The sequence below is a fragment of the Leptonychotes weddellii genome, chromosome 15 (assembly GCF_054177405.1).
Source record: "Leptonychotes weddellii isolate Sample4059 chromosome 15, ASM5417740v2, whole genome shotgun sequence".
In the NCBI taxonomy this organism is placed as follows: Eukaryota; Metazoa; Chordata; class Mammalia; order Carnivora; family Phocidae; genus Leptonychotes; species Leptonychotes weddellii.
This window is the reverse complement of record NC_138383.1, coordinates 3,351,690-3,373,203: the sequence shown is the minus strand read 5'-3', so window position 1 is coordinate 3,373,203 and position 21,514 is coordinate 3,351,690. Positions and strand designations below refer to the sequence as shown.

The window sequence follows — 21,514 nt, the reverse complement described above, 5'->3', positions numbered from 1 at the left end:
CCGGCCCCCCAGGAGGTGCTCCCTTTGTCTCTGCTAACCACCTCAGGCTGGCCCGGCCCTCCCGCCGGGTGCTTCCCCCCGCCCAGCGCTCCGGCCCCCCAGGAGGCAGGGCCTCCAGGTCCCACAGCACCTGCGGAGGCACCGTCCCTGAGTCCCTGTCACTGGATTGCGACCCAAAGGTGAATCATCTCTTGGAAAGTTGGGAGGTCGTTTTGTCAGCTAACCACAGTACGTGTGGAAGAAATTGCTGTTTTATTTCAGGCTCTACAGGCAAAATTGCAAAACCTTCCCATTTTGTGGTTATTACCAGGGATTAAAACTGAGTTGCCTGGTGGCTGCTGGTCGGTAGTTGTCTGTCTAGTCCCAGGAGTGGAGGCCGCGGGCTCTCCGGCTGGGACACGAAGGGCAGCAGCGACCCCTCCTGGCCGGCAGAGGGGCTGCCCAGCAAGCGCTGTGGGAGCTCCACAAGGCAGCCCCAAAGGGCTTGGACTCTCAGCTCCCTCCACCGAGTATTGGAGGGGCATCTTTCCTTCTTTTTGAGCCCCACCAGGCCCCAGGACTGTTGCGAGTGTTACCCTCAGAGTTAAGTGGAGTCTCCTCTCTGTGGTTCCAGTGAGACTACTTGGAAAAAAGTTCTCACAGAACTTCAGGATCAGATTGAACTTAGCCGGAGGCCACATGCTCCTGGAGGGCCTCCTGTGCTCTGCATGTGAGCCCAAGAACATCAGGGGTGTCAGGCTTCTGCTGGAGTTTGCGGGCTCTGCTAGCTGCCTTCACTGTGCTCCCCAGCGTTCTGGCTCCTCCCTCCCTCCCCTTGTGTGTGTGCCGCCGGCCCGGCCAGCCCCGAATGGCAGCCCGCTCACTTGGCTGGAATGGCTGCGGAAAGTCAGGGCCTGAGGCGTCAGCCAGGTCATCCCAGGGTAGCCCTGGGACCAGCACGTGCCGGCCCCCGGGTGCAGTGGGCTGTGTGTGCTTGGGGCGCTTTTCCTCATCGGACCGGTGGTTTTCCTTAGTCCTGTCTCCCTGGACAGGTTCTGGGGCCCGGAACACAGATAGGCAGAGGGCGGGGGTGTCGGCCTTCCCATGCTCGCTGCAGCGCGTGTCCCCGGGGGAAGTCAGGACCCCCGGCTGCCAGGCACTGGCCCTCTGGTGTGGCACTGCCCATGCCCCAGCTTGCCCGGCCACAGTTGGGGTGCGGCGGGGGACCCCCCCGGGATGTGGGGACCGCAGGGGCGGGAGGAAAGGAAGGTGCTGTGCCTCCTGAAAAGGGACCCACGGCCTCCGGGAGTTATTGTGGACATGACAAGCCTGTGACCTCCAAGGACACACGTTAATTAATGGTTGTCCCGGGAACCAAGTTCGTGATGTTCTGTGCGCATGCTCAGAAAGTGGGCGGTTGAAGGTACAAAGTTGCCTCTGGACTGGCGTGTCTCAGCACCCGGGACCTGGGAGGGAGGAGGCTTTGTCTGAATCAAGAAAGGTTCTCTGTCCTTGGGAGAAGGGACAGCGCCTCAGGGGACTGTGGAGGTGGCAGTTCCTGCTGGTACGGACGCCCTGGCCCCTCACTGGTGGGTTGCTTGCGTGGCGCGTCAGGCCAGAGGCCATGGCTGCTGTGCTCACACCTCCAAGCTGCTTGTGGGCCGGCAGGGTTTGGGGGCTGGGCTCCTGGGGGGCTCGCCTCAGCAGCAGGAACAGGGGAGTCCCCCAGCTCCAGTGAGTCAGACAAGCGCAACTTAGTGACTTCTGTTTTAATCCGGCCTGCACCCCCCCTTGCACCGCCGCCCCCACTCTCTGGCCCGTCCACCTTGACGTGCTTCTAAAGTGTCTGGGTTACTTAGACAAAAGGCAACTATCGGTTCCTATAAAAATAAGGAACAGTGGCAGGGCTGAATTTCTAATTGTCAACCCTGGCACCAGCTATGCTAGACCTGTAAGAGCAGGGCCACGGCCGCCAGGATCCACTTCGCTGCCTTCTCTTTGGTCTTGAGGTTAAAGGTCCAGACGTAGGTGGGGCCGCGGATGCGTGTTTTGTACACAGGACACTCATAGATGTTCTTGGTGTCCATGCGGTCCACAGGAATGGCCTTGATGAAGATGACGGGCATGGCTGGCGTCAGCTCCTTCAGCCTGGCTTCAGCGATGACTCCAGTCTGGGTGTCCCAGCGAGCGCCTGCAGGACAGCACGGCGAGGTCAGGGTGGCCTGTGGGGCCGTGCCTGGGTGCTGCGTGGTGTGCCGGCAGCGAGCTGGGGCTGGCAGGGGCGCCAGGGGGTGGACTGGCGCAGGCTCGGCTGAAGGTGGGGCTGTGAGCAGAGGACTGGGCAGGAGTGCTGGGCATGCCGGGACCCCTGGGACCCCGCCAGGCGCCTCAGAGGGATAGCTCTGCCTCAAGTTCTCGGGGCCACCCGTTTACATGGGTGGTATTTTCAGAACCTGTCCGTCAGCCTTCTCAGCCTCAGTGGCAGGAAGTGGTGGCTGCAGCTGGAAGTCCCAGGAGGTCACATGTGCATCGTCCAGCCTGTGTGTGCATGCGCAGGGCACGCGATCATATGTGCGCACACACACAGAACTTTGATTTGCCTTTAACCAGACCGCTATCGTTCTTACTCACCCTGTTAATGGTGTTTGTGTTTTTTGTCTGTCATTCCAAAATAAACATGGAGAGCGGCCTCTGTCATGCTTGTCTCTGACGTGGGGACTGGGGAGCCCTGAGCCTTTGCCGGCTAAACCCTGACACCCCCACAGGTAAGGGGGTGGCGTCAGTTGCTGAGTGGGACGGTTTGTGGTGGAAAAAGCTGCCTCTCAGCTCGACAGGTCTAAGGGACCAGGCTGCCTGGTGGCCCTGCGGCCTCCGCCGGCGCAGGACAGGGGAGGTAGGGGCAGCTGGTGCCCTCCCTGCTGCTGCTTGCCCGACCACGTGGAGGTGGGACCGGGGCGGGAACGCTGGCGCCCCCAGCTGTCCGCCTGCCCGGGCTCCCTGCCCCCAGGCCCTCTGGGAGGGCCGTGTTCCTCACCGCCCTGAAACAGGTGCTCACACCTAAGGATGCGCCTGCCGTTTCCGGCCAGGCAGAGCCAGGCTGGCTGTCCTGTGCGGCAGGTTTGGTCTCCGGACTGCTGTCTGAGAGCGTTCTCAGACTCGCGCCACCGTCTCCACCAGCGTCCAGCTTCCAGCCGACATGCCCCTTCCGCGTGCCTCTCCCACCTGCCCCCTCCCAGCTGGTCTCTGCCCTCCAGCCCAGCGGGACTGGCTCTGGAAGCTTCCTCTGACCGGCACCCTCATTACCTTCCATGAAGAGCCCATACACATAGGAGCCCTCTCGGGGCGGTGCCGTCATGTCCTCCCGGTTCTTCTTGGTTACTTCCACAGATAGACACATCTTGTCCAGCGGCCACTCGTTCTTCCTGGCCATGGACTGCATGATGGCCGTGAGGAAGGACTGGGGGTTGAAGAAGCCGGCCAGCCACACAGTGGTGGGCAGGGTGAAGTCTGTCGTCCAGGCCTCGAGCTCCTGGTGGAAACGTACTTCAGCAGAGCCCGGTGCCCACTGGCTCCAGTTTAAATGAGGGAATGGGAGGAGGAGGGTCTGGAGAGGGGCTTCACATCCGAGGACAATTTAGGGTCCCAAAGGAGGCTTTGACAAGGCGGTTCCCCGGACGGTGCCCCTGGGGCTTTGGGCTCTGGCGCAGAGGGCTGTCGGGCCGCTGTCCCTTCTGCAGGAAGTGCCTACATTGTCAGGCGTCTCTGTGGCCTGGGCCAGGCCCTTCCGGCCCTGCTCTGACGAAGGCCAGGCCAGTGAGGGCCTCTAGGCCTCTGGGGGGACACGCGGCCCCTTCACAGCCGCGGTCCTGCCGGCCCTGGGGGGTGGGGTGTGCTGTGACACCCGGGGACACTGTCCTCACCCTGATGCGGAGCAACAGGTCGGCGTACCAGGCCGCCAGGCCCATCATGGAGGGGTAGGCCCGGGCCACCCACGGGTCGGGCACAGTGTCGTAGAACAGCGCCGTGGACAGGTCTTCCATGTCGGTCGTGATGGTCAGTTCCCCCTAAGGACATACGGATGGGGCGCTGGCAGCCCAGGCCACTCACAGGCACGCGGACCTGGCCAGGCCCATGCCTTGTTTCTCCCACCCCATCCGTGCTGTGAGTCCTCAAAAGTAGCTTGGCACAGATCCTGGGTGTGTGCCCCCCGGCCTGGCGGGCCCGCAGCCCCGGACCGGGGAACCCAGAGGAGGCGGTACGGCGACAACGCCCAGGGCCCGGGCTCTGTGCTCTGCAGCTGGGGTGGGGGGTCTGCTTGCGGCGGCCCGCCTGCCTCCTAAGTCTTGCCCTGGGTCCCAGCTGACCTGTGCGGTGTTACCTTCAGCCCCAGGCTCAGCTCCTTCAGCGAGCGGCGCATCTCATTGGTGAGGATGTTCATTCTTTCACATTCCTGGAAGGCGACCACCACATAGGGGGTCTTCTCAGCCGCCTTCGCCATGATCTCGGCCATGTTGAACATCTCCGGGACCTTTTCCAGGATCTCCTCCAGCACGGCCTTCACCTGGAAGTCAGTCCCCGACAAGCCCAGTCACCGCATGCGCCTGCCAGCCCACCCCCAGCGTCAGGGTCGGGGAGCCTGCGCCGGACGTTCACAGCGAGGGCTCCTGGAGCAAAGGGCAGTGGAGTTGCCTGAGAATCGGTCCCGGAGGTGTAGCCGCACGTCTGACAAGAGGAGGAGATCTTGGCCAACAGGCTTTGAATAGTCTGGTCATCAAAGCCATTGGACTGTAGCCATGGGAGCTGCAGACATTCCCAAATGCACGGCTTCCTTCCCCCGTCAGATCAGCTGGCACCCATAGGACTGTGACCTTCGAGTCTTCCATGGGGGCTTCTTTGGGGACCCTTCTGGTCACACCCTCTCCAGGAGTGGCCCACACGGGGTCGTCTACACCACTGCCGTGAGAAGTCTGATTCTAGTCATTAGACCAAGGAAGGGCTGTGTGGCCTCACAGCACTGAGGGTCTTCTGGTCCAGAATCTGGTCTATCACCAGTAAGCCCAGTACTCAGCTGGCTGTTAACAGAACTTGTCCAGAATTTACTGGACAGTGTAAGGGTGTTAATTGCTCACTAGACGGCAGAGGTAACCCAGGCAAGTGAGAACGGGTTAAAAGTTCTTAACGCTGAAGTTTTTTTGGTTCTTCGAGTATTAATGGGATGAGCCCCCCGGGGGTCTTCTAAGCTCTCGGGGAGGGGCTGTTCTGATGCCTCTGGGCTGTCGGGTAGGAGCCCCCCCCCCCCACACCAGCTGGGCCAAGTTAGAGTCTGCAGGGAGGGAGGCCTGGGGGTGGGGAATAGCCCCTGGGCAGCACCCCTGGGCCTGTTTGCCAGCTCACAGCTCCACCCCGGTTTCTGGGGGTGCACTTTTCGACCCCAGGTTCCAGGCCCCGCCCTTTGTCTGGCCCTGGGCCGGGTGTTAAGGCTCCTGCCTTCTCCTCGCGAGATACTCCGGTGCCTGCTCCTGAGTCGGTCTCTTTGGGCTGCATTTCCAGGACGGTGCGGAACAGCTTCTCTGACGTGACTGTCAAGAAGCCAATCTCTGCATTGGGGTGCAGGCCGTACAGGTAGGGACTCTCGGGGGGCAGGTTCTCATCGATGTACTCGTGGTAACCCTGAGAAGGGGTAGTGGGTGAGCGGGCTGCCAAGGTAAAGCCGTGCAAGCTGGAACCCGTGTCCACCGATCAAGTGTTTCGGACCGGAATGTTCTGCCCACGTCTTGCCGTCTGCACAAACCCCCACAGTTCTCTAACCCCCTTTCTGGCTGCTCCACCCCCCAACCCCCAGCCACATGAACCATCTCCACGCCCCCAGAGGCTGTTTCAAGCCAGCTCTCATTTCCGTTGCCTGGCTTCTTGCTCAATCACAGATACTCCGTTTGCGATGCTAGCCTGGCCCCAGAGCTGGCCGGGGCGGCATCGCCCTTGGCTGCTGTCACATCGGGCGAGCTCGTGTCCCCGAGAGAGAGCCCCCCGCTCACCTTGTAATCCAGGTTGGGGGGGATCTGAAAGCCCGGCGCCAGCAGGATCTCGCCCTCCAGCATCTCCACCCGCACGTACTCCGCCAGATACGTCCTGCACAGCCGCCGGTCCCAGTCGTCCGTGATGTGGCCGCCGTACATGATTTCTCCAAACAGGTAGCGGAGGTCGTCCCAGGGCACCTGAGAAAGGACGCAAGCGGTTAGAAGCGCCCCCGCCCCTTCGGGGTCTGACTCGGCCATCAGCACCCCCTGGCCGTCTCCTGCCTTTGGCTCCTTTGGCGAGGGCTGCCTGGCCGTTCCCTCCACCTGTGGCCTGGCCTCTGCCCTGACTCTGACCGCCGGCAGTGTGCTCCACAGGCCCACCCTGCAGCCGCCATTCGCTCCCTCTCGCGGGCCTCCCATGTCAGCCCCGCTCGGAGGCGCGCAGCCACCCGTGACTCCGTACGCTGGCCACCTGACCGGAGCGGTTTCCGCGGTGACTGGGTGTCTACTCTTGGGTGCCATTTCTTTTGGCCACAGAGTCCTGTTGGTCACACCTTTACGATGTCTCCATCCGGTGGCCTGCCTTGCGGTCCTGCTGAGCTTACCTGGCTCCGTGTTCCCAGCGGCTCCCTGTACCTGCGCGTCCCGCGGGGCTGCGTAGACGGGTAGCGCAGCGCCCAGAGCGCGGCTGCCTGACCTCGCGCTCTGCGCGGGCCACTGCACCCCGCCACCACCTTCTGAAGCCTCCTCCGCGAAGCCAGGAGTTGGGCTCGGCTGGCAGGTGTCAGCACGGTGCCGTCCAACCGAAGCGGCTCGGGGGCCGCAGACAGCAGTCACGTATGCAATCCCAAATTTGCGAGCAGCCACGTAAGTAAGAAGACTGTTCCAGCAGACGGCCAGCATGAAAACGATGAATTAATAAGCTATTTTACACTCTCACCTGCACCACGCTTTTGCCGTCCAGTGTGGATCTCACGCAGTTCGGATGCCACGTGCGTGCGGTTCGTCCCGCCACTGCCCCGGGCGGCGCAGGCGGGTGGCCTCCTGACACAGTTTATCGAGTAAAGAACTCGTGCACTCATCGGTTGCCTGATTCGGTCTCGTGAATTTCACTCAAAATGTTAATACTCTCTTAATTGTCGTTTTGTGATTTAAAGTTTGTTCTCTGCCTGGTTATCTTGGGTACGTGCTGAGCTGCTTTTCTGTGTTTTACTTGTTTGCTTCGGGGACAGCTCGCTTCCTCAGGCCCCTCTGACCCCCTGGGCCCCGCGGGCTTCCTCCCAGGGACGCCCTTCCCTGCGGGGTGGGGACCGTGGCACTAACAAGCAGGGACGGACACCACCCACCCCTGTTCCCACTCGTGCCGACAGAGTCCTGGAGCACTCGTCAGAGACAGGGCTCCTGGCCTTCCCCCAAGAGTCTGCGTGAGTTGGTCTGTGTTCTTAACCAATGCTCTGGACCATGTCCTCTGTTCACTTAACATTGTCGAGGCTGTGAGCTCGGACAGAGGAGGGGTCATGCCACCTGGAGCCTGGTGCGCCCAGCCTGACCGGTCACTGCTCGGCAGGACGTGCGTTCCTGTGTCATTCACTCCTGTCAGGGGGTCGCTGAAGCTCATGGCATGCGTTCTCGAGCCATTTCCTCCCCACCTTGGCTTCTGTGTGTGTGTGAATAATGGGGCAAGTGTCTGAATAAACGTCTTCAAAAAACTCGAGCACTGTTCCTCCCATACCAATCTCCCCAGAAAACGTCTCTTAACCAAATTGCTCCTTCACGGCCGCTCCCCAGCATCTCCTTCTTGGCGAGAGCTGGAAGGTAGCTGCGAGGGTTCAGCTCGGCTCTAGGTGAAGCGGACCGCCAGCCCTCCATCCCCGCCACCTGCAGGTGGAGACCAGCTCCCTTCCTGGGGATAGCTGCCTGCTGGCCCCTTCGGCCCTCCTGTCTCCGGGCATGGGTTTCGCCAGGAACCAAGCCTGTGAGCCGTGTGGTGGGCTCAGATTTGGGTGATGGCAGTGTGGAGAGGCCGCCCTGCGGGGTCACGGCTGGGGGAGTGATGGTGTTTGTCCTCAGAGGTCGTCAGACCTTCTCTGGCCTCCTGTGGGGAAGGGTATGCAAGGCTGTGCTCGCCGTCCCGCCCTGGCCCTGGCCTCCTTCGCCTCCGCCCACATCTTGAGCTTTTTACAGCAGAGTGGGAAACAGGCGGGCGTCCTGAGACCAGCACCCCTAGGCCCGGCGGGGCACTTTCCTCGCCCAACCCCTGGAGCTTGAGCCCCAGTGTCGGGGAGGTCTCAGCTGGTGAGAGGCAGAGCTGGACTTCAAGCCCGGGGCCCTGGACCCCAGCACCGTCTGCCACCATGCCGCCGGGGTGTGAGGAGGGGCACTGCCTGGTCCCACTGTCTGGCCCTCCCGCCACTGCCCAGCCCGCTTGGTGTCATCGGCGCTGTGCCGTGGTCCTGTCACTGCTGGTTCGGGGCCAGTGAGGAGGAGCCGAGGCTTCTGGGGTGCGTGGGCACCTGCCTCCCCTGGGGGTCACAGCAGCCATGCTGTGCCCGTGCCGGGCTCTCCAGGAGTCAGACTCCCTCCGAGGGGGACCGGGCGCGGCCCCTCTCAGTCTGCGGGCTTCTCCATCCTCTGAGGCCATCTGCAGAGCACCTCACACATGTATCTCCACCATCAGGAAAATCAGAGCAGCACTCGTGTGTTCCAGGGAGATCGTTTTGGGTTTCCCTCTGGACCCGGGTTCTGTCTGCGGACGCTGCCCATGCACCAGGGAGGCCCCTCCTTGTCCCCGCCCCCCAGGATTTCTGGGCAGGCCCCCCAGAGATGCCTGCCCCCATGGAGTGTGCTACCAAGGGGAAGAACTGCCAGACGGCTGACAAGTGCCGCAGGGCTGGTGGCCAGGGACAGGGCGACACTTATCGTATCCACCTGCTGGGTGGGGTCTCAGGGCTTCTTGTTTTCAGGTTTTGTTTGGGTTACGACACTATGGGATGTGTCCTGAGCATGAGCCACTGCACAGTTGACGGGGAGCGGTTGGGGGCGCAGAGAACCCTGCTGGGCACCAGGCGCACCCTTACCTTGGTGTTGGCCTCCAGGTAGTTGTAGAGCACGTTGATGGAGATGGTGAGGTCCCCGTTGTTGAAGGGGTACAACCTATTCCAGCCCTGGGCCCCAAACTTTCGCCTCTCGGCCACCACGGCATGGAAGTAGCACAGGGCGAAGAGGATGCACTTGAACTCGATCTCCTTGGTGCACATCTCCAGGGTGTCCTGCGGGAGGGGACCCGAGTCCTGCCTCTGCCAGCTGTCTTGCTGGGGGCAGGAGGGGCAGCGCGGGGTGGAGGGGGGCAGCTGCCGGAGCCCCCGGTCCACGGACTGGAGGAGAGAATGCTTTCTTGTCTTTACTTCTTTCAGAAATGGCACTTCTATCACTTAGTATTGATTACAAGTCAAATTATGCTGCTTTCTAATAAAATATTCACAAACAGAGGACATTTCAGGACTTAAGGAGAAGTACTGTCCCTTGGCAGCGGTCAGCACCCCTCACGGTGCGCACACAAATAGTAGCCCAGACTGTTTAGAAACCATGGCGAGCTGTTCATTCTCAGCACAATGTGCTCCATGAGTAGTCTTTGTAGGTGTTACCAGGCAGTAGGGGTGTCTTCCTTAAAAAGGTTTTAGACTCCACTTGGGAGATAAGTGTGTGCACCCAGAAGGTTCTGGTGCAGAACAGAAGATCAGGTGCCAAGAGATGAACGTAGATGCTAGGGTCTTGCAGAAGGGGGCAAGGCTGGGGGTGGGGCAGGAGGTTTGGACGGGGAGGGAGGGGCCACAGGAGCTGTCCCACTGAAGCAAGGTGGGGGCCTGCTGGGGATTGAGGGAGGCCTTGGCGGCAGCCTGAGCCAACCAAGAGCATCTCCTTCTGTCTCCTGAGGAGCCAGAGAGGGGGCCGAGATGCACTGGAGCCCAGCACACCGCCCTCCAGAGCTGGGCCCCTTCCTGAGGGGCTCTGACAAGCCCAGGACCTGTGATGCATTGACCTGTGCTGGCTCGCAGGTCATGAAACTGTCTTTAAAGCTGTAACTTGACTGCATTTCACGCTATGTACGTTTCACTTAGTCTTCCAGGAATATATTGACTTCGTGGTGTGAGGCGTGTGTGTGTGTGTGCGTGTGCGCACGTGCACGTGTGTGCTGGGGGTGGCGTGGAGCGGCGAGAACCAGGGTGCAGCCATCCTCGGAGTTCAAGCCTGCTCCCCAGCAGTGCAGGCCAGAGCTGCCTTTCTGTCTGTGGGATACGCGCGCCGGAGGGGAAGCCGCCTCACCTGGGTGAAGAGGTCCAGAGCCTTGTGCAGGTTGGCGTGCATGCCCGTGGGTGGCTCATTGGTGATTTTGATGGCGTTTTCCAGGATGCCCTGGGGGATGATGTGCGACTCGGGGCTGGGGGCGGGCTCGGCGCTGATGAACACGCGGTAGTCCTCGTGGCTGCCCATGCTGTGGTGCTCCACCTTCTTGTCCAGGGTGCTCAGCCACCGCGCCACAAGGTGGATGTTCTGTGGCCAAGACCGGGGCTTAGCACCCACGCGTCCCTCCCACACGTCCCTCCAAGCAGTGCCCGCTGTCCGCCCTTCCCCGGGCGCCGGGCACGCCAGCCAATTTCTGCTGAGGCCTGGGAGTCAGTATTCGTGCTCGGTGAATTCAAGACCTCCAGCCTCCTGGCGAGTCCTCCCCGGCCTCCCCGGGCATAAGGCTGACTTGATATGGTCCCCACCCCTGCTTTGAGGTTTGGGTAGAAGGAATGGCATGAAGCTGGGGTCTCCACTCGGGACCAGGCTAGGCCATGCCGACCGAGGTCGGCTCACCCTGTGCAGGCCGGGCAGGACTGCAGGTGCTCCTTGGGGTTCAGGAGAGGGCTCGGAGAGGCTGCAGGGGCCCCTGGTGCTTCCCCCAAGCGAGGAAGAGGAGGAGGAGGAACGGCGCTTTTGTCCGCTCTGGAGTTTGGGCTTCATAAGCAGCATCTCTGTAGGGAAACTCTGGCCTAAAGCCCAGCGTCCTCTCACCGAGTAAGGTGGTGGTGGCGGCCGCACCACGTCACGGACCAGGCAGAGGGGACGTGGTGTAGGAGCCACCTGCCCCTCCCATGGGTGCAAGTGCGGGCACCCCCGTACCTGCAGAATGACCCAGTGTCCCATCTCTGCAGCCATGTCCAGAGCGTCCTCAGCCACCACCTCCTGTCCCTGCCCCAGGGACACGTTATGCAGTTTCCCGTTGTCTATGGTAAATCCCAGCTTTTTCCCTGAAGGAAAGAGAATAGGAAGTGCGTGGGGGCGGCTCTGCCATCCTGCCGGGAATCTCACCCCTCCCCGCTTTGTGTGCTATTGTAAAAAACACATCAGATTTGCCAATTTCAAACCCATCTTCAAGTGTACAGTTCGGTGACATTTAATACATTCACGGTGTTGTGCAGCCATGCTTCTGGTTCCAGCACTCTCCATTCCTCCCATCAAGAAGCCCCACCCCCGCCCCCGGCAGCCGCTCAGCTGCTCCGTGTGTCTGTGGATCTACCTATTCTGGATGCTTCCGATACGCTGAACCCTAGAACAGGGGGCCTTTGTGTCTGGCGGGGACTCCTCTCGGCACGGTGTTTTCAAGGTGTGTCCGTGGGGCAGTGCCTCTCGGCACCTTATTTTGGTGGCTGAGAACTGTCCCATCGTGTGGCTTCACCACGTGGGGATTACCCACTCACAGTTGATGGACGTTGGCTTTCATCTGCCTTTTGGCTATTGTGAGTGATCAGCCCTATGGAGCATGTGCTTAAACACCTGCTTTCATTCTCGGGGTGTGCACCAGCCGTGGGATCGCGGGGTCCCACAGCGCCTGCCTGTGTCCCCCGCCAAGGAAGCACTGGCCTGCTTTCCGCACCGCTGTGCCTCCTCCCGGGCCTGCGGGAGGCTCATCTCTCTCCCAGGTTCATCGGTTTCTGTTTCCTCACCGGGGTGCAGGGGCACCTCACTGTGGCTCATGCGCATTTCCTGGTGGCCGCCCCTCTCTGAGGCCTCCCTGGCCGGCTCCACTTACCCAGGGCTTCCACGTCTTTGAGGGGGTCAACGCCTGGGGAAAGGATGAAGAAAATCGGAGTAGAAGGGCTGCTCTCCTCGTAGGACTTGGAAAACTCGACGCTCCGGCCCTCCACGAACTTGCTGCCCATCTTCTCCTCCACAAAGTTCCTGAGGGAGACGTGCTTGGTCAGACCCGACGGCGAGGGGGACGGGGTGGGCTGGGACCCCTGGTGGAAGGGCCCTCTTCTTGGGGGGCTTTCTTTTATTTATTATTTCTTTAAAGATTTTATTTTATTTTTAATTATTTTTTTTGAGAGTTTTTATTTGTTTATTTGACAGAGAAAACAAGCAGAGGGAACAGGAGAGGGAGAAGCAGTCTCCCCACCAAGCAGGGAGCCTGACATGGGACTCGATCCCAGGACCCCAGGACCATGACCTGAGCCAAAGGCAGAGAGGCTCAACCAACTGAGCCACCCAGGCACCCCTATTTTTAGTTATTTTTTAAAAGGTTTATTTATTTTAGAGAGAGAGTGCACACACGAGTGGGCAGAGGCCCAGTGGGGGAGGGAGAGAGAATCTCAAGAAGACTCCGTGCTGAGTGTGGAGTCTGATGCAGGGCTTGCTCTCACGACCCTGAGATGATGACCTGAGCTGAAATCAAGAGTCGGACCCTTAACCAGCTGCACCACCCCCTTAAAGATTTTATTTTTAAGTAGTCTCTACACCCAACGTGGGGCTTGAACTCACGACCCCGAGATCAAGAGTCACATGCTCCTCTGACCGAGCCAGCCAGGTGCCGCTTTGGTGGACTTTCTTAAGCAGAGCAAGGTCTCAGGCCCGAAGGCAGTCTTTTCGGGGGCTTTCCTCTTTGCCGGGGGAGGGTGTGGCCGGGGGAGCAGGTGCTTCTCGCCTCCGTCCCTGCCGGGCCCTACAACGTGCCAGCAGGTGAGAGGTGGTCTCCTGCGGCCCCGTTTTCAGAGGCTCCCAGGTCACCTGGGAGGGAACATAAGCCTCAGTGGCACCACAACCCAGGGCATTCTGGGTGAGCACGCCCCAGCACCAGGTGGCCCCTGGGTCCTTCGAGCCGTCTGCGCTCCCAGGCAAGGGGACGGGTTATGGCGATTTCGTCTCCCACACGCTCTCCGTCTGCTGTCCAGCAAGGGCTGCAGGAAGAAGCTGAACACAGACCGCTCTCGCTGGTCCTGGTGATCTCTCCGGACTGGGGGTTTGAGGAGGAAGGAAGTTCACGTTTGCAGCCATCTTGGTGAACTCAAAGACCACAAAACATGGTTCATCAGAAAAATCACAGGGGAAAAAAAAGGAATTTACATAAATACCTGTCTTTACAGAAGCAGCTCTGTGTTCCGAGCCCCAAACTTACTTTCTTGACCCTCAAGAAGTCTGGGGTCAATTGGGCCCCTCTTAGGGGAAATCTGGTGTTGTTTGGGGGTGACCTTTAGAGCTCTCTGCGCCTTTCCATCACAGGGGGCTGAGCTTACCACGTTCTGAGTGATTCACAGGCACTGAAATACTAAGATTTAGTGTCTTTAAAAGCAGCACGTAAGTCTTTGAAAGAACAGTGGAGGGAAGGGCTCCCTCAGAGGCCGCCCCACACCCTCCGGCTCCGTGGGGACCTTGGTGCCAGCAGGACTTTCCGGGGACCCTTTTATCAGGATTTGTCTCTCGCTGTGGCCTTTGCTGGCTTCTGTGCAGTTCCCGAGCCGACGAGGGCTCCAGGCGGGGTGTCGGGGGCGCTCCTCCTGAAACCCTCCCCAGTTGTACTCGATTCCGGCCTTGGGAACTGACTCGCAATGTGGAGGCTAGCATCCGTGTCCAGGAAGGACTTCTGGAATGTCCCAAGTCCTGCCCTAGACGGGAATGTCACTAAATCACCGTTGCTAACGACGTTGGCAGGCCACACGGTCATTCTCCGCGGGTGAATTAATGACGAACAGCGCACATTGGTTCCCGGCGGGCCCCACCACTCTGGGCACCGCATCCTTGGCAGAGGAGAGCTGGGGTCAGCTCCCAGCCGCTCCCCGGGAGCCCCGGGGTGTCTGCACCACAGAAGCTGGGCTTTTTTGTGGGGGGGAGGTAGTTTGCGGGCACCCCACTGCTCTGCCCCAGGCCAGTCACTGCCGTCTCTGGGCCCTTGAGCCTCAGGGGCCACTCGGGGGGGCAAGTGAGCTGAGGCTTTGGTTGGCGCCTGGCACACAATCCACCCCGTTACATTATTCACTGTGGATTTGGATCTCCTTGCTTTTAAGCTGCATGGCTCCGGTAGAATTAGGGAGGTAACTCTGGTTTCCTGGACGCTACAGACATGTCACGGAGCGGGGTTTGGGGTCGCCCAGGCCCCAGCGAAGCGCACGAAGGCTCACGCGGTCTGAGGTACTTCATTCAGGGCATCCTCGTGCCTTCACACGCGTGACCCTGGGTGACGTGCCACCATGCGCTGGGGGCTGTGGGCCTGGACACCTGACCGCGCTCCGCTCCCCGGCTGATGTCCCTGCTGTGATGGCCAGGTGTCCTTCCCCTCCATCTTTCCCAGACTTTGTCCAAACTTCTTCCGGCACGACTGTCCTCCATGGTGGGGATTTCTCGTTTCCCTGCACTTCCTGCTGCCCTGCCCGTGACCCCCAACCAAACGGAGCAAAACAGACACGTTTGTGAACAACCGGTGCATGGGAGTCGGGCCTCTGCTTTGTCAGAGGGGAGTTCTGTTAGGGACACAGGTGTCTTTCGGGGCATCTGGCTGCTTTGGGGCTTTTAGGACCAAGAAAAGGCAAAGACGCCGTATTATGTCGCAGAATAGGCGCTGGGCTTGATTCCTTGTCTGCCTTGTCCCCCTTCCTGTGGCATCTCCATCCTCATCCTCCATCCTGTGGCATCTCTGTTCTCCCTTCTTCCTATGGCATCTCTGTCTTCCCTCCTTCCTGTGGCATCCTCATCCTCCATCCTGTGGTGTCTCTGTCCCCCTTCCTTCCTGTGGCATCTCCGTCCCCCTTCCTGTGGCATCTCCATCCTCCATCCTGTGGCATCTCTGTCCCCCTTCTGTGGCATCTCCATCCCCCATCCTGTGGTGTCTCTGTCCCCTTTCCTTCCTGTGGCATCTCTATCCTCATCCTCCATCCAGTGGCATCTCTGTCCTCCCTTCTTCCTGTGGCATCTCTGTCCTCCTTCCTGTGGCATCTCCATCCTCCATCTTGTGGCATCTCTGTCCCCCTTCCTGTGGCATCTCCATCCCCCTTCCTTGGCATCTCTGTCCCCCCTTCCTGTGGCATCTCCGTGCTCCCAGGTCGGCCCCGGGTCAGGAGGAGGGAAACCCTGTCCACTCCAGGAGAGGGTGGATGGGACATCTCAGATGTCACCTGTGGGGACCGGTGCAGTGTTGTGTGATGTCACTGTTCCTGGAGTCCTTTTGTGAAATGGCAGACCCAAATGGGGAGTGAACGGGAGGGGGGGCTGGAAGGCCACGGTGATTAATTTTCCAATCGTGCAGGAGCTTCAGGGGCAGAGAAATTATTCACAAAGTTAGAGTAATTCTCTGCAAATGAGCTGAAGCTGGCCCAACAGTTTACTTTAAATGTAGCCACTGGGGGCATAAAATCCGGATGATGATGGCTTTGCCACAGTTTTCTCTCCACTGTCCTAAAGGACTCCTTGTGGCCTCAGAGTCATTAACGCCCACACTTTGTAGAGAATCTTGGCTCAGGGTTGGCGGGGGGGCGTCGGGGGGGGTCCTGTTTCCCCTCACTGGTCCCTCAGGCTGGCGGGAGGAGACGGGGCGGGGAGCGCTTGCAGGTGGGGTCCCGTGCCCGTGGGCCCCGCGGGGCCTCCCTCTGTCTCCCCACCCACCCGGGAGGGTGCCACACACTCACTTGACGGCGTAGGTCATGCGGTCTGGCCGCATGCACCTCACCATGCACAGCTTCTGCAAGGACGTTTTGTTCTTCCACTCCTTGGGGAAGATTTCCTTCTCAGGGGCTTCCGACTCCACCAGCTTCTTCCACCGCTTGGCAGACCCTTCGATGTCGTTGTCCAGGTTCTTGAACTCATCCATTTCCGACAGGGCCTGGGGGCAGGCGGCCTTTCAGCTCCCCCCGCGCCCCCCTGTCCCGATGCTGGGAGAGGGTGGGCCACCTGGCTTGGCGCTAAAATGAGCTGCTGGTGCCCCTGAGGGCCAGGAACGTGGATGGAGGGTCTAGCGTAGGCATAGGACTCCAGCTGCCCCTCCAGAGGGCTGAGGGACCGGGGCTGCTCCCATCATGGGGGGGCTGCCTTCTTCAGGCCTTCTGACCCAAGATGCTGGGGGCCCCTGAGTGTGTGGGCCCAGATTGGAGGAACCACCTGGACACTTGCCCGGGATTGGGAGGGTGGGCAGCGGTATCGGGCGGCCCTGGACCCGCCCTGGGGCCTGTCGTGGCTCAGCTCGTGGGGCCGTGTGCGGGTCGGAGTGACCGTTGTGTTCGAACAGGAAAGTAGAGATTTCTGTGAGCCGGCAGGAGCCCTCTGCACCCCAGCCCCACCTCTGGGGTCTCCCCGGGTCACTGGATATCCGGCTGGCGGTAGCGCCTCGCAAACATCCCCGGCGTGAGCCCCAGACCCCCCACAGCAGGGAGAGAGTCCCAACACCAACCTTGATGCCGCCCCATCCCTGGTGCTGCAGGAAGTCCACCGGCGACTGGACCCCCGCCTTGAAAGGGAACCGCAGGAGGAAATCCAGCTCGACTGGGTTCAGCTCTTTCTTCATGGACAAGACCTGAGGGAACATGGGGCCGCTCAGCGTTGTCCCACAACAGTGGGGGAGGGAGGGGTGGCCGACGGCCCCCATGGGAGTGCCGGACGCCTTGGTCACGGGCACGGGACAGGCCGAGGTGCTCCCCCCCCCGCCGGCCCTGCAGAGGAAGCGCTGTCCTGCCCCCTGGGTCCAGGCCAGACTTTGGATTCACCTTGGTTTATTGTCGTGTTTTTAAATTATGATAAAATACACATGACATTTACCATTTTAACCCGATTAAAGTACGAAATTTTAGTAAATTCATGTCATGTCCAACCATCACCACTATTTAGAACCAGAGCTTTTTCATCTTCCCAAAGGGAACCCCCTGAGCAGCGCCCCCGGATCCGCCACCAGCCGATGGCGCCCTGGGTCTGTGCCCCGTCTGTCCAGATCTGCCTATTCTGCACATTCCGTGTCCAGGGAATCCTACAGATGTGGCCTTTCCCCTCTGGCTCCTTTCGAGGTTCATGCACGCCATAGCGGGTGTCAGAACAATAAGGTTCCGTTGTGCGGAGAGACCACGTCTTGTTTATCCGCTCATTCTTTGATGGACATTTGGGCTGCATCCACCTTGTGGCAGGTGTGAGCAGAGCTGCTGAGAATGTTTCTACACAAGTCAATTCTTTGGGGGCATATACATTTTCTGGGGGATCTTCTGGGTCATGTTCTGGGTCTCTTCATCACCCGTGCACACCAGCTCTCAGGGCGTCCAGCCAGTCGTGTCTCGGGTCCCAGATGGACGGCAGGTGAGCCAGGGCCACCACGCACATAGGGCCCCATGCAGCTTCTCTTGGACACTGCAGAGCAAAGACTTTCGCCAGAGTCAGACTCCTGCTTTTTTTTTTTTTTTTTTTTTTGGTCAAAAGAAAAATTCTTTGGAAATTTAGGGGGACCACCAAGGAAATATCCTGATGCCCTTTCAGCAGGAGAAACCTCACAGAGGGGCTGCCATTCGGGGATTCACAGATAAAGAAAAACCTCCTTGATCTGGACCCTGGTGGACAGTTTGAGTTTGGATGGAAAGCAACCTTCTAGAAGCTCTCTGGAAATTAGTGTTTCCCACCATACTTACAAGATGGAGCAAACCAAATGGTGGATGGGCTGTTTCATCAATTTAATGGAACAAAAATCTGAAATATCCCAGCAGGTCCGTATGAACAGGAGGCATATTTATTCCTTTGTACCTGTATTACCTTAAGAAATGTATTCGGCATCCACGGTGGTTGACCACTGATGCGGGACTGCTTACCAGGCAGTCCGTAAATGTAATTAGAATGACCTTTCTTTGTAACGTTCTCCTTAACGGACCTCCCCTTCAGTGCCTCCTCCTTAAAACTGTGCCTGATATCAGCGAAAGAGAGTCCCCAAGCACATCCCATGGCAGTGACAGGAAGGGCATCCATCACCGGGCAGTCTGCACTGGGGACCAGCCCTCGGGCGCTGCTGCAGCTGGTTGCGGACCACGCTTGGAGCAGGGAGGGCAGACGTACCTGGAAGGCCACCTGGGCCAGGAAGATGAGCTTGTCCCGCTCGAAGAGCCCGCGGGCCGTGTACATGTAGACGGAGTAGGTGATCTCGTCCGTCAGGTTGATTACTCGCTGCCTGACCTCCTCTGCGGGGGTGGTCTTCTGGATGGCCTTCTCGAATACCACGTTGAAGGCCTGGGGAGGGGGCACATGGAGGCTTGCGGGGCTGGACTCCGAGGCCGCCCCATGCTGCCTGCTAGGGCTCTGCTTTGTTTCCGTGGTGGGTGGGGGTCTGGGGCACCAGGCGAGGAAGCCCCTTCCCCGGGGTGCTGGCCCAGGGCAGATCCCGCACCCTGGCTCCCCCTTCCCACTGCCGTCTGCGGCCTGGACCCCGTCTGTGCTCCCAACGGCTGGGGCTCTGTGGACGCCAGGGCCCCAGCCCCAGAGCCCGGCCGTGACCACACCTTGAGCGAGAACTGATAGATGGGGTTAATCTTGTTGAGGTCGTTCAGTATGAAGTACAGCAGGGACGCCCTCTCTGCGGCTGGCCGGTAGTTCTCTCTGGCCTCATTGATTTTAACCTCTGTGATTTTTGCCTCTTTCACCTTGAAACAATTGGGACCAGTGGGTGGACAGCGCCGGTGAGCAGTGGGCCCCCCCAACCCCTCCCCCACCGCCCCATGCGAGGGACCCTCCACTGGGCCGCAGTGTGCTGGGTGGGGCGCAAGACCCTGCTCCCTGCCCTGGGCCCCAGGGGCACGCGTGGCCCGGTGGCTTCTCTTCCCAGCACTGTGGCAGGCCCTCGGTGCCCTATGGCGGGGAGTGCAGGGCAGGCCCTGGAGGTGGTCTCTTACCTTCTCCTCGATCTCGCTGGCCGTGTGCTTGGTGGTCTCCAGATTCTCTACTAAGGCCGTGTCCCCCAGGAAGTTCCCTGACGCAGCCGACAGCCGGGCCAGCAGGGAGTCTTCCAGCTCCTTCAAAACAATCTTGAATTCATTTTGGGACTTGGTGAGGTTCGCCTGCGGGAGGGACAGAGCGCCAGGAGGGGAGCTCAGCCGAGGCCCCAGCTGGGATGGGAGGAGCACCACAAGCCTGAGAGGCCAGGGCATGGGGACACTCTGAGCCCATGTGTGCAGGTCACCGCACGCAGGGGCCCACAGCAAAGACCGTGCCCACGGGGCCGCAGTTTGGTGCGTGGCCGTCTGGGCTCCGCTGAGACTCCTCTTCCGTCAGAGAAGCGGCTGTTGGATTTGGAGTTAGGTTTGGGAGGCCTCTGGGGAGGAAGAGTGGCTCCTTCTGTCGCACAAAATCCGACCTGTGGGATGGGCTGGGGCCCCTGGAGCCACATCGGGGTGGCAGCTGCAGCGTCAGAAACCTCGCGGAGACCCCAGCGGCCCGCCCTGTGCTGCGTGACGGCGGGCCCCGTACCTTCAGCTGCTCTAGATCCGGGCGCTCTTTGGCCACCACAGCAGCCAAGAGCTGGTCCTCGAGCCCGTCCCTGGTGACCAGGAAGTTGATCAGGGTGCACTGGGCTTGCATCTCGGGCTTGTAGTGTGGGTTGAAGTGCTTGGTGTGCAGGATGAGACGGAACTTGGGGTGGTACTCCACCTCCTTGTCGCCGATCTTAATGAACCTGGCCGTTAGGGGAGGGAGAGGTCAGAGGGGCTCGGGCAGCAGCACCAGCAGCCTGGTGCCCCACCCCCCACCCCCGGGCCTCGCACCACCACGAACCCTCCTCTGGTCACCGGGAAAGGACTGTGTCTCTTCTTGTTCTAGTCTTCCTCTCTGGCCTATGGCCGGGACCTTCTAGGAGGTGCACCTGCTCTCTCTCTGGCTGGTTTGTTCTGGTCTTTATAGGAGTGCTCACTCAGCTCCCACTGCACATCATACTCCCCTGGGAGCCGGTGCGGAAACACACCACCTGGGCCCCACCCCAGAGCCACGAACGTCAGAAAGACACTGACACCCCGATTCAGAACACCGCTAAATTCTGGAAGTTCCCCGGGGGAATCTGAGAGCAGCCAGGGCTAGAAGCTGGGTCTGCGGGTCCACTGTGGGGGAACCTCTTCTCTCGGCTCCTGCTCTTGCTGGTCAAGCTCACTTTCGGGGGCCTCTTTACCCCTTGGGTATCATCACTCATGTCAAGCTCTTCTCAGAGGCTAGGACGTCAGCACATTTATTGGCCACCTCTGTTCTGGGCTTCGGCACGCACCCCCTATTTTTTTTTTTTTAAAGATTTTATTTATTTATTTGAGAGAGAGAGAATGAGAGACAGAGAGCACGAGAGGGAAGAGGGTCAGAGGGAGCAGCAGACCCCCTTGCTGAACAGGGAGCCCGATGCGGGACTCGATCCCGGGACTCCAGGATCATGACCTGAGCCGAAGGCAGTCGCTTAACCAACTGAGCCACCCAGGCGCCCCAACCCCCTATTTTTATCAGTGGCTCAGACCAGCTCTGATGTTTCCATTTTAAAAGTTGATTTAATTTTTTTTTATATTAGAAAAGTAATACAGGCTCAATGCATCAACCAGTGAATGGATAAACGGAACGAGGCACACCCATCCGGTGGACTCAGCCGTAAGAACAACGCGGTCCTGCCACGCTGCTGCACAGATGGGCCTTGAGCACACGGCGCCCGGGGAAAGTGGCCACACAGAAGAGGGCACACACCACGTGATACCCTTTAAAGGACGTGTGTCCAGAGCAGGGAAATCTGTGGAGATGAGAGCACATGGGTGGGTGCCAGGGTCCGGCAGCTGGGGGTGCGGGGAGCGAGTGCTTGGTGAGTACGGGGCCTCCACGTGGGGCGATATTTGCACAACACTGTGAGTGTACCAAGTGCCACTGCATTGTTCACCTTCAAACGGCTAATTCTGTGTAAGGTAGATTTCACCTGAATAAAAAAAGAAATAGTACTACAGGCTTAGGATTTGTAAAATGCATAAAAATAGAAGAAAAGCATGACCAGTGGGGCGCCTGGGTGGCTCAGTCGGTGAAGCGTCTGCCTTCAGCTCAGGTCATGGTCTCAGGGTCCTTGGATCAAGTCCTGCATCGGGCTCCGTGCTCCGTGGGAGTCTGCTTCTCCCTCTCCCTCTGCCCCTCCCCCTGCTTGTGCTCTCTCTCTGTGTCAAATAAATAAACAAAATCTTAAAAAAAAGAGAGAGAGAAAAGCATGACCATCAAGGATGGCCGTCCGCAGGCGGTCACTAATA

General features: G+C 59.7%; 2 protein-coding genes across 8 annotated transcripts in view; one reads left to right on the top strand and one right to left on the bottom strand.

The window, feature by feature from the left end:
* The window catches only part of PGS1 (phosphatidylglycerophosphate synthase 1), a 42,340-nt gene extending 34,630 nt beyond the window's left edge, over positions 1-7,710 (top strand). For 3 of the 7 annotated variants that reach the window (XR_014140351.1, XR_014140353.1, XM_081804357.1), the window contains one exon: positions 4,364-7,710. The gene's annotated coding sequence lies outside the window, so the exon portion shown is untranslated. Of the gene's footprint in view, positions 1-2,077; positions 2,677-4,363 lie in introns of those variants that run through there. The other 4 variants (XR_014140350.1, XM_081804359.1, XM_081804356.1 and 1 more) reach the window with 2 other exon arrangements.
* Positions 7-21,514, bottom strand: part of DNAH17 (dynein axonemal heavy chain 17) — a 95,563-nt gene continuing 74,055 nt past the window's right edge. Inside the window, exons 65-80 of the mRNA XM_081804364.1 lie at positions 19,731-19,935; positions 19,157-19,321; positions 18,767-18,907; positions 18,327-18,497; positions 16,693-16,815; positions 15,935-16,128; positions 12,073-12,221; positions 11,163-11,290; positions 10,320-10,547; positions 9,074-9,265; positions 6,015-6,194; positions 5,467-5,649; positions 4,358-4,540; positions 3,900-4,043; positions 3,283-3,508; positions 7-2,170 (exon numbers count right to left, since the gene is read on the bottom strand). Of these exons, the coding sequence (XP_081660490.1) occupies positions 1,923-2,170; positions 3,283-3,508; positions 3,900-4,043; positions 4,358-4,540; positions 5,467-5,649; positions 6,015-6,194; positions 9,074-9,265; positions 10,320-10,547; positions 11,163-11,290; positions 12,073-12,221; positions 15,935-16,128; positions 16,693-16,815; positions 18,327-18,497; positions 18,767-18,907; positions 19,157-19,321; positions 19,731-19,935 (2,860 nt within the window). The 3' untranslated portion in view covers positions 7-1,922. The remainder of the gene's footprint in view (positions 2,171-3,282; positions 3,509-3,899; positions 4,044-4,357; positions 4,541-5,466; positions 5,650-6,014; positions 6,195-9,073; positions 9,266-10,319; positions 10,548-11,162; positions 11,291-12,072; positions 12,222-15,934; positions 16,129-16,692; positions 16,816-18,326; positions 18,498-18,766; positions 18,908-19,156; positions 19,322-19,730; positions 19,936-21,514) is intronic.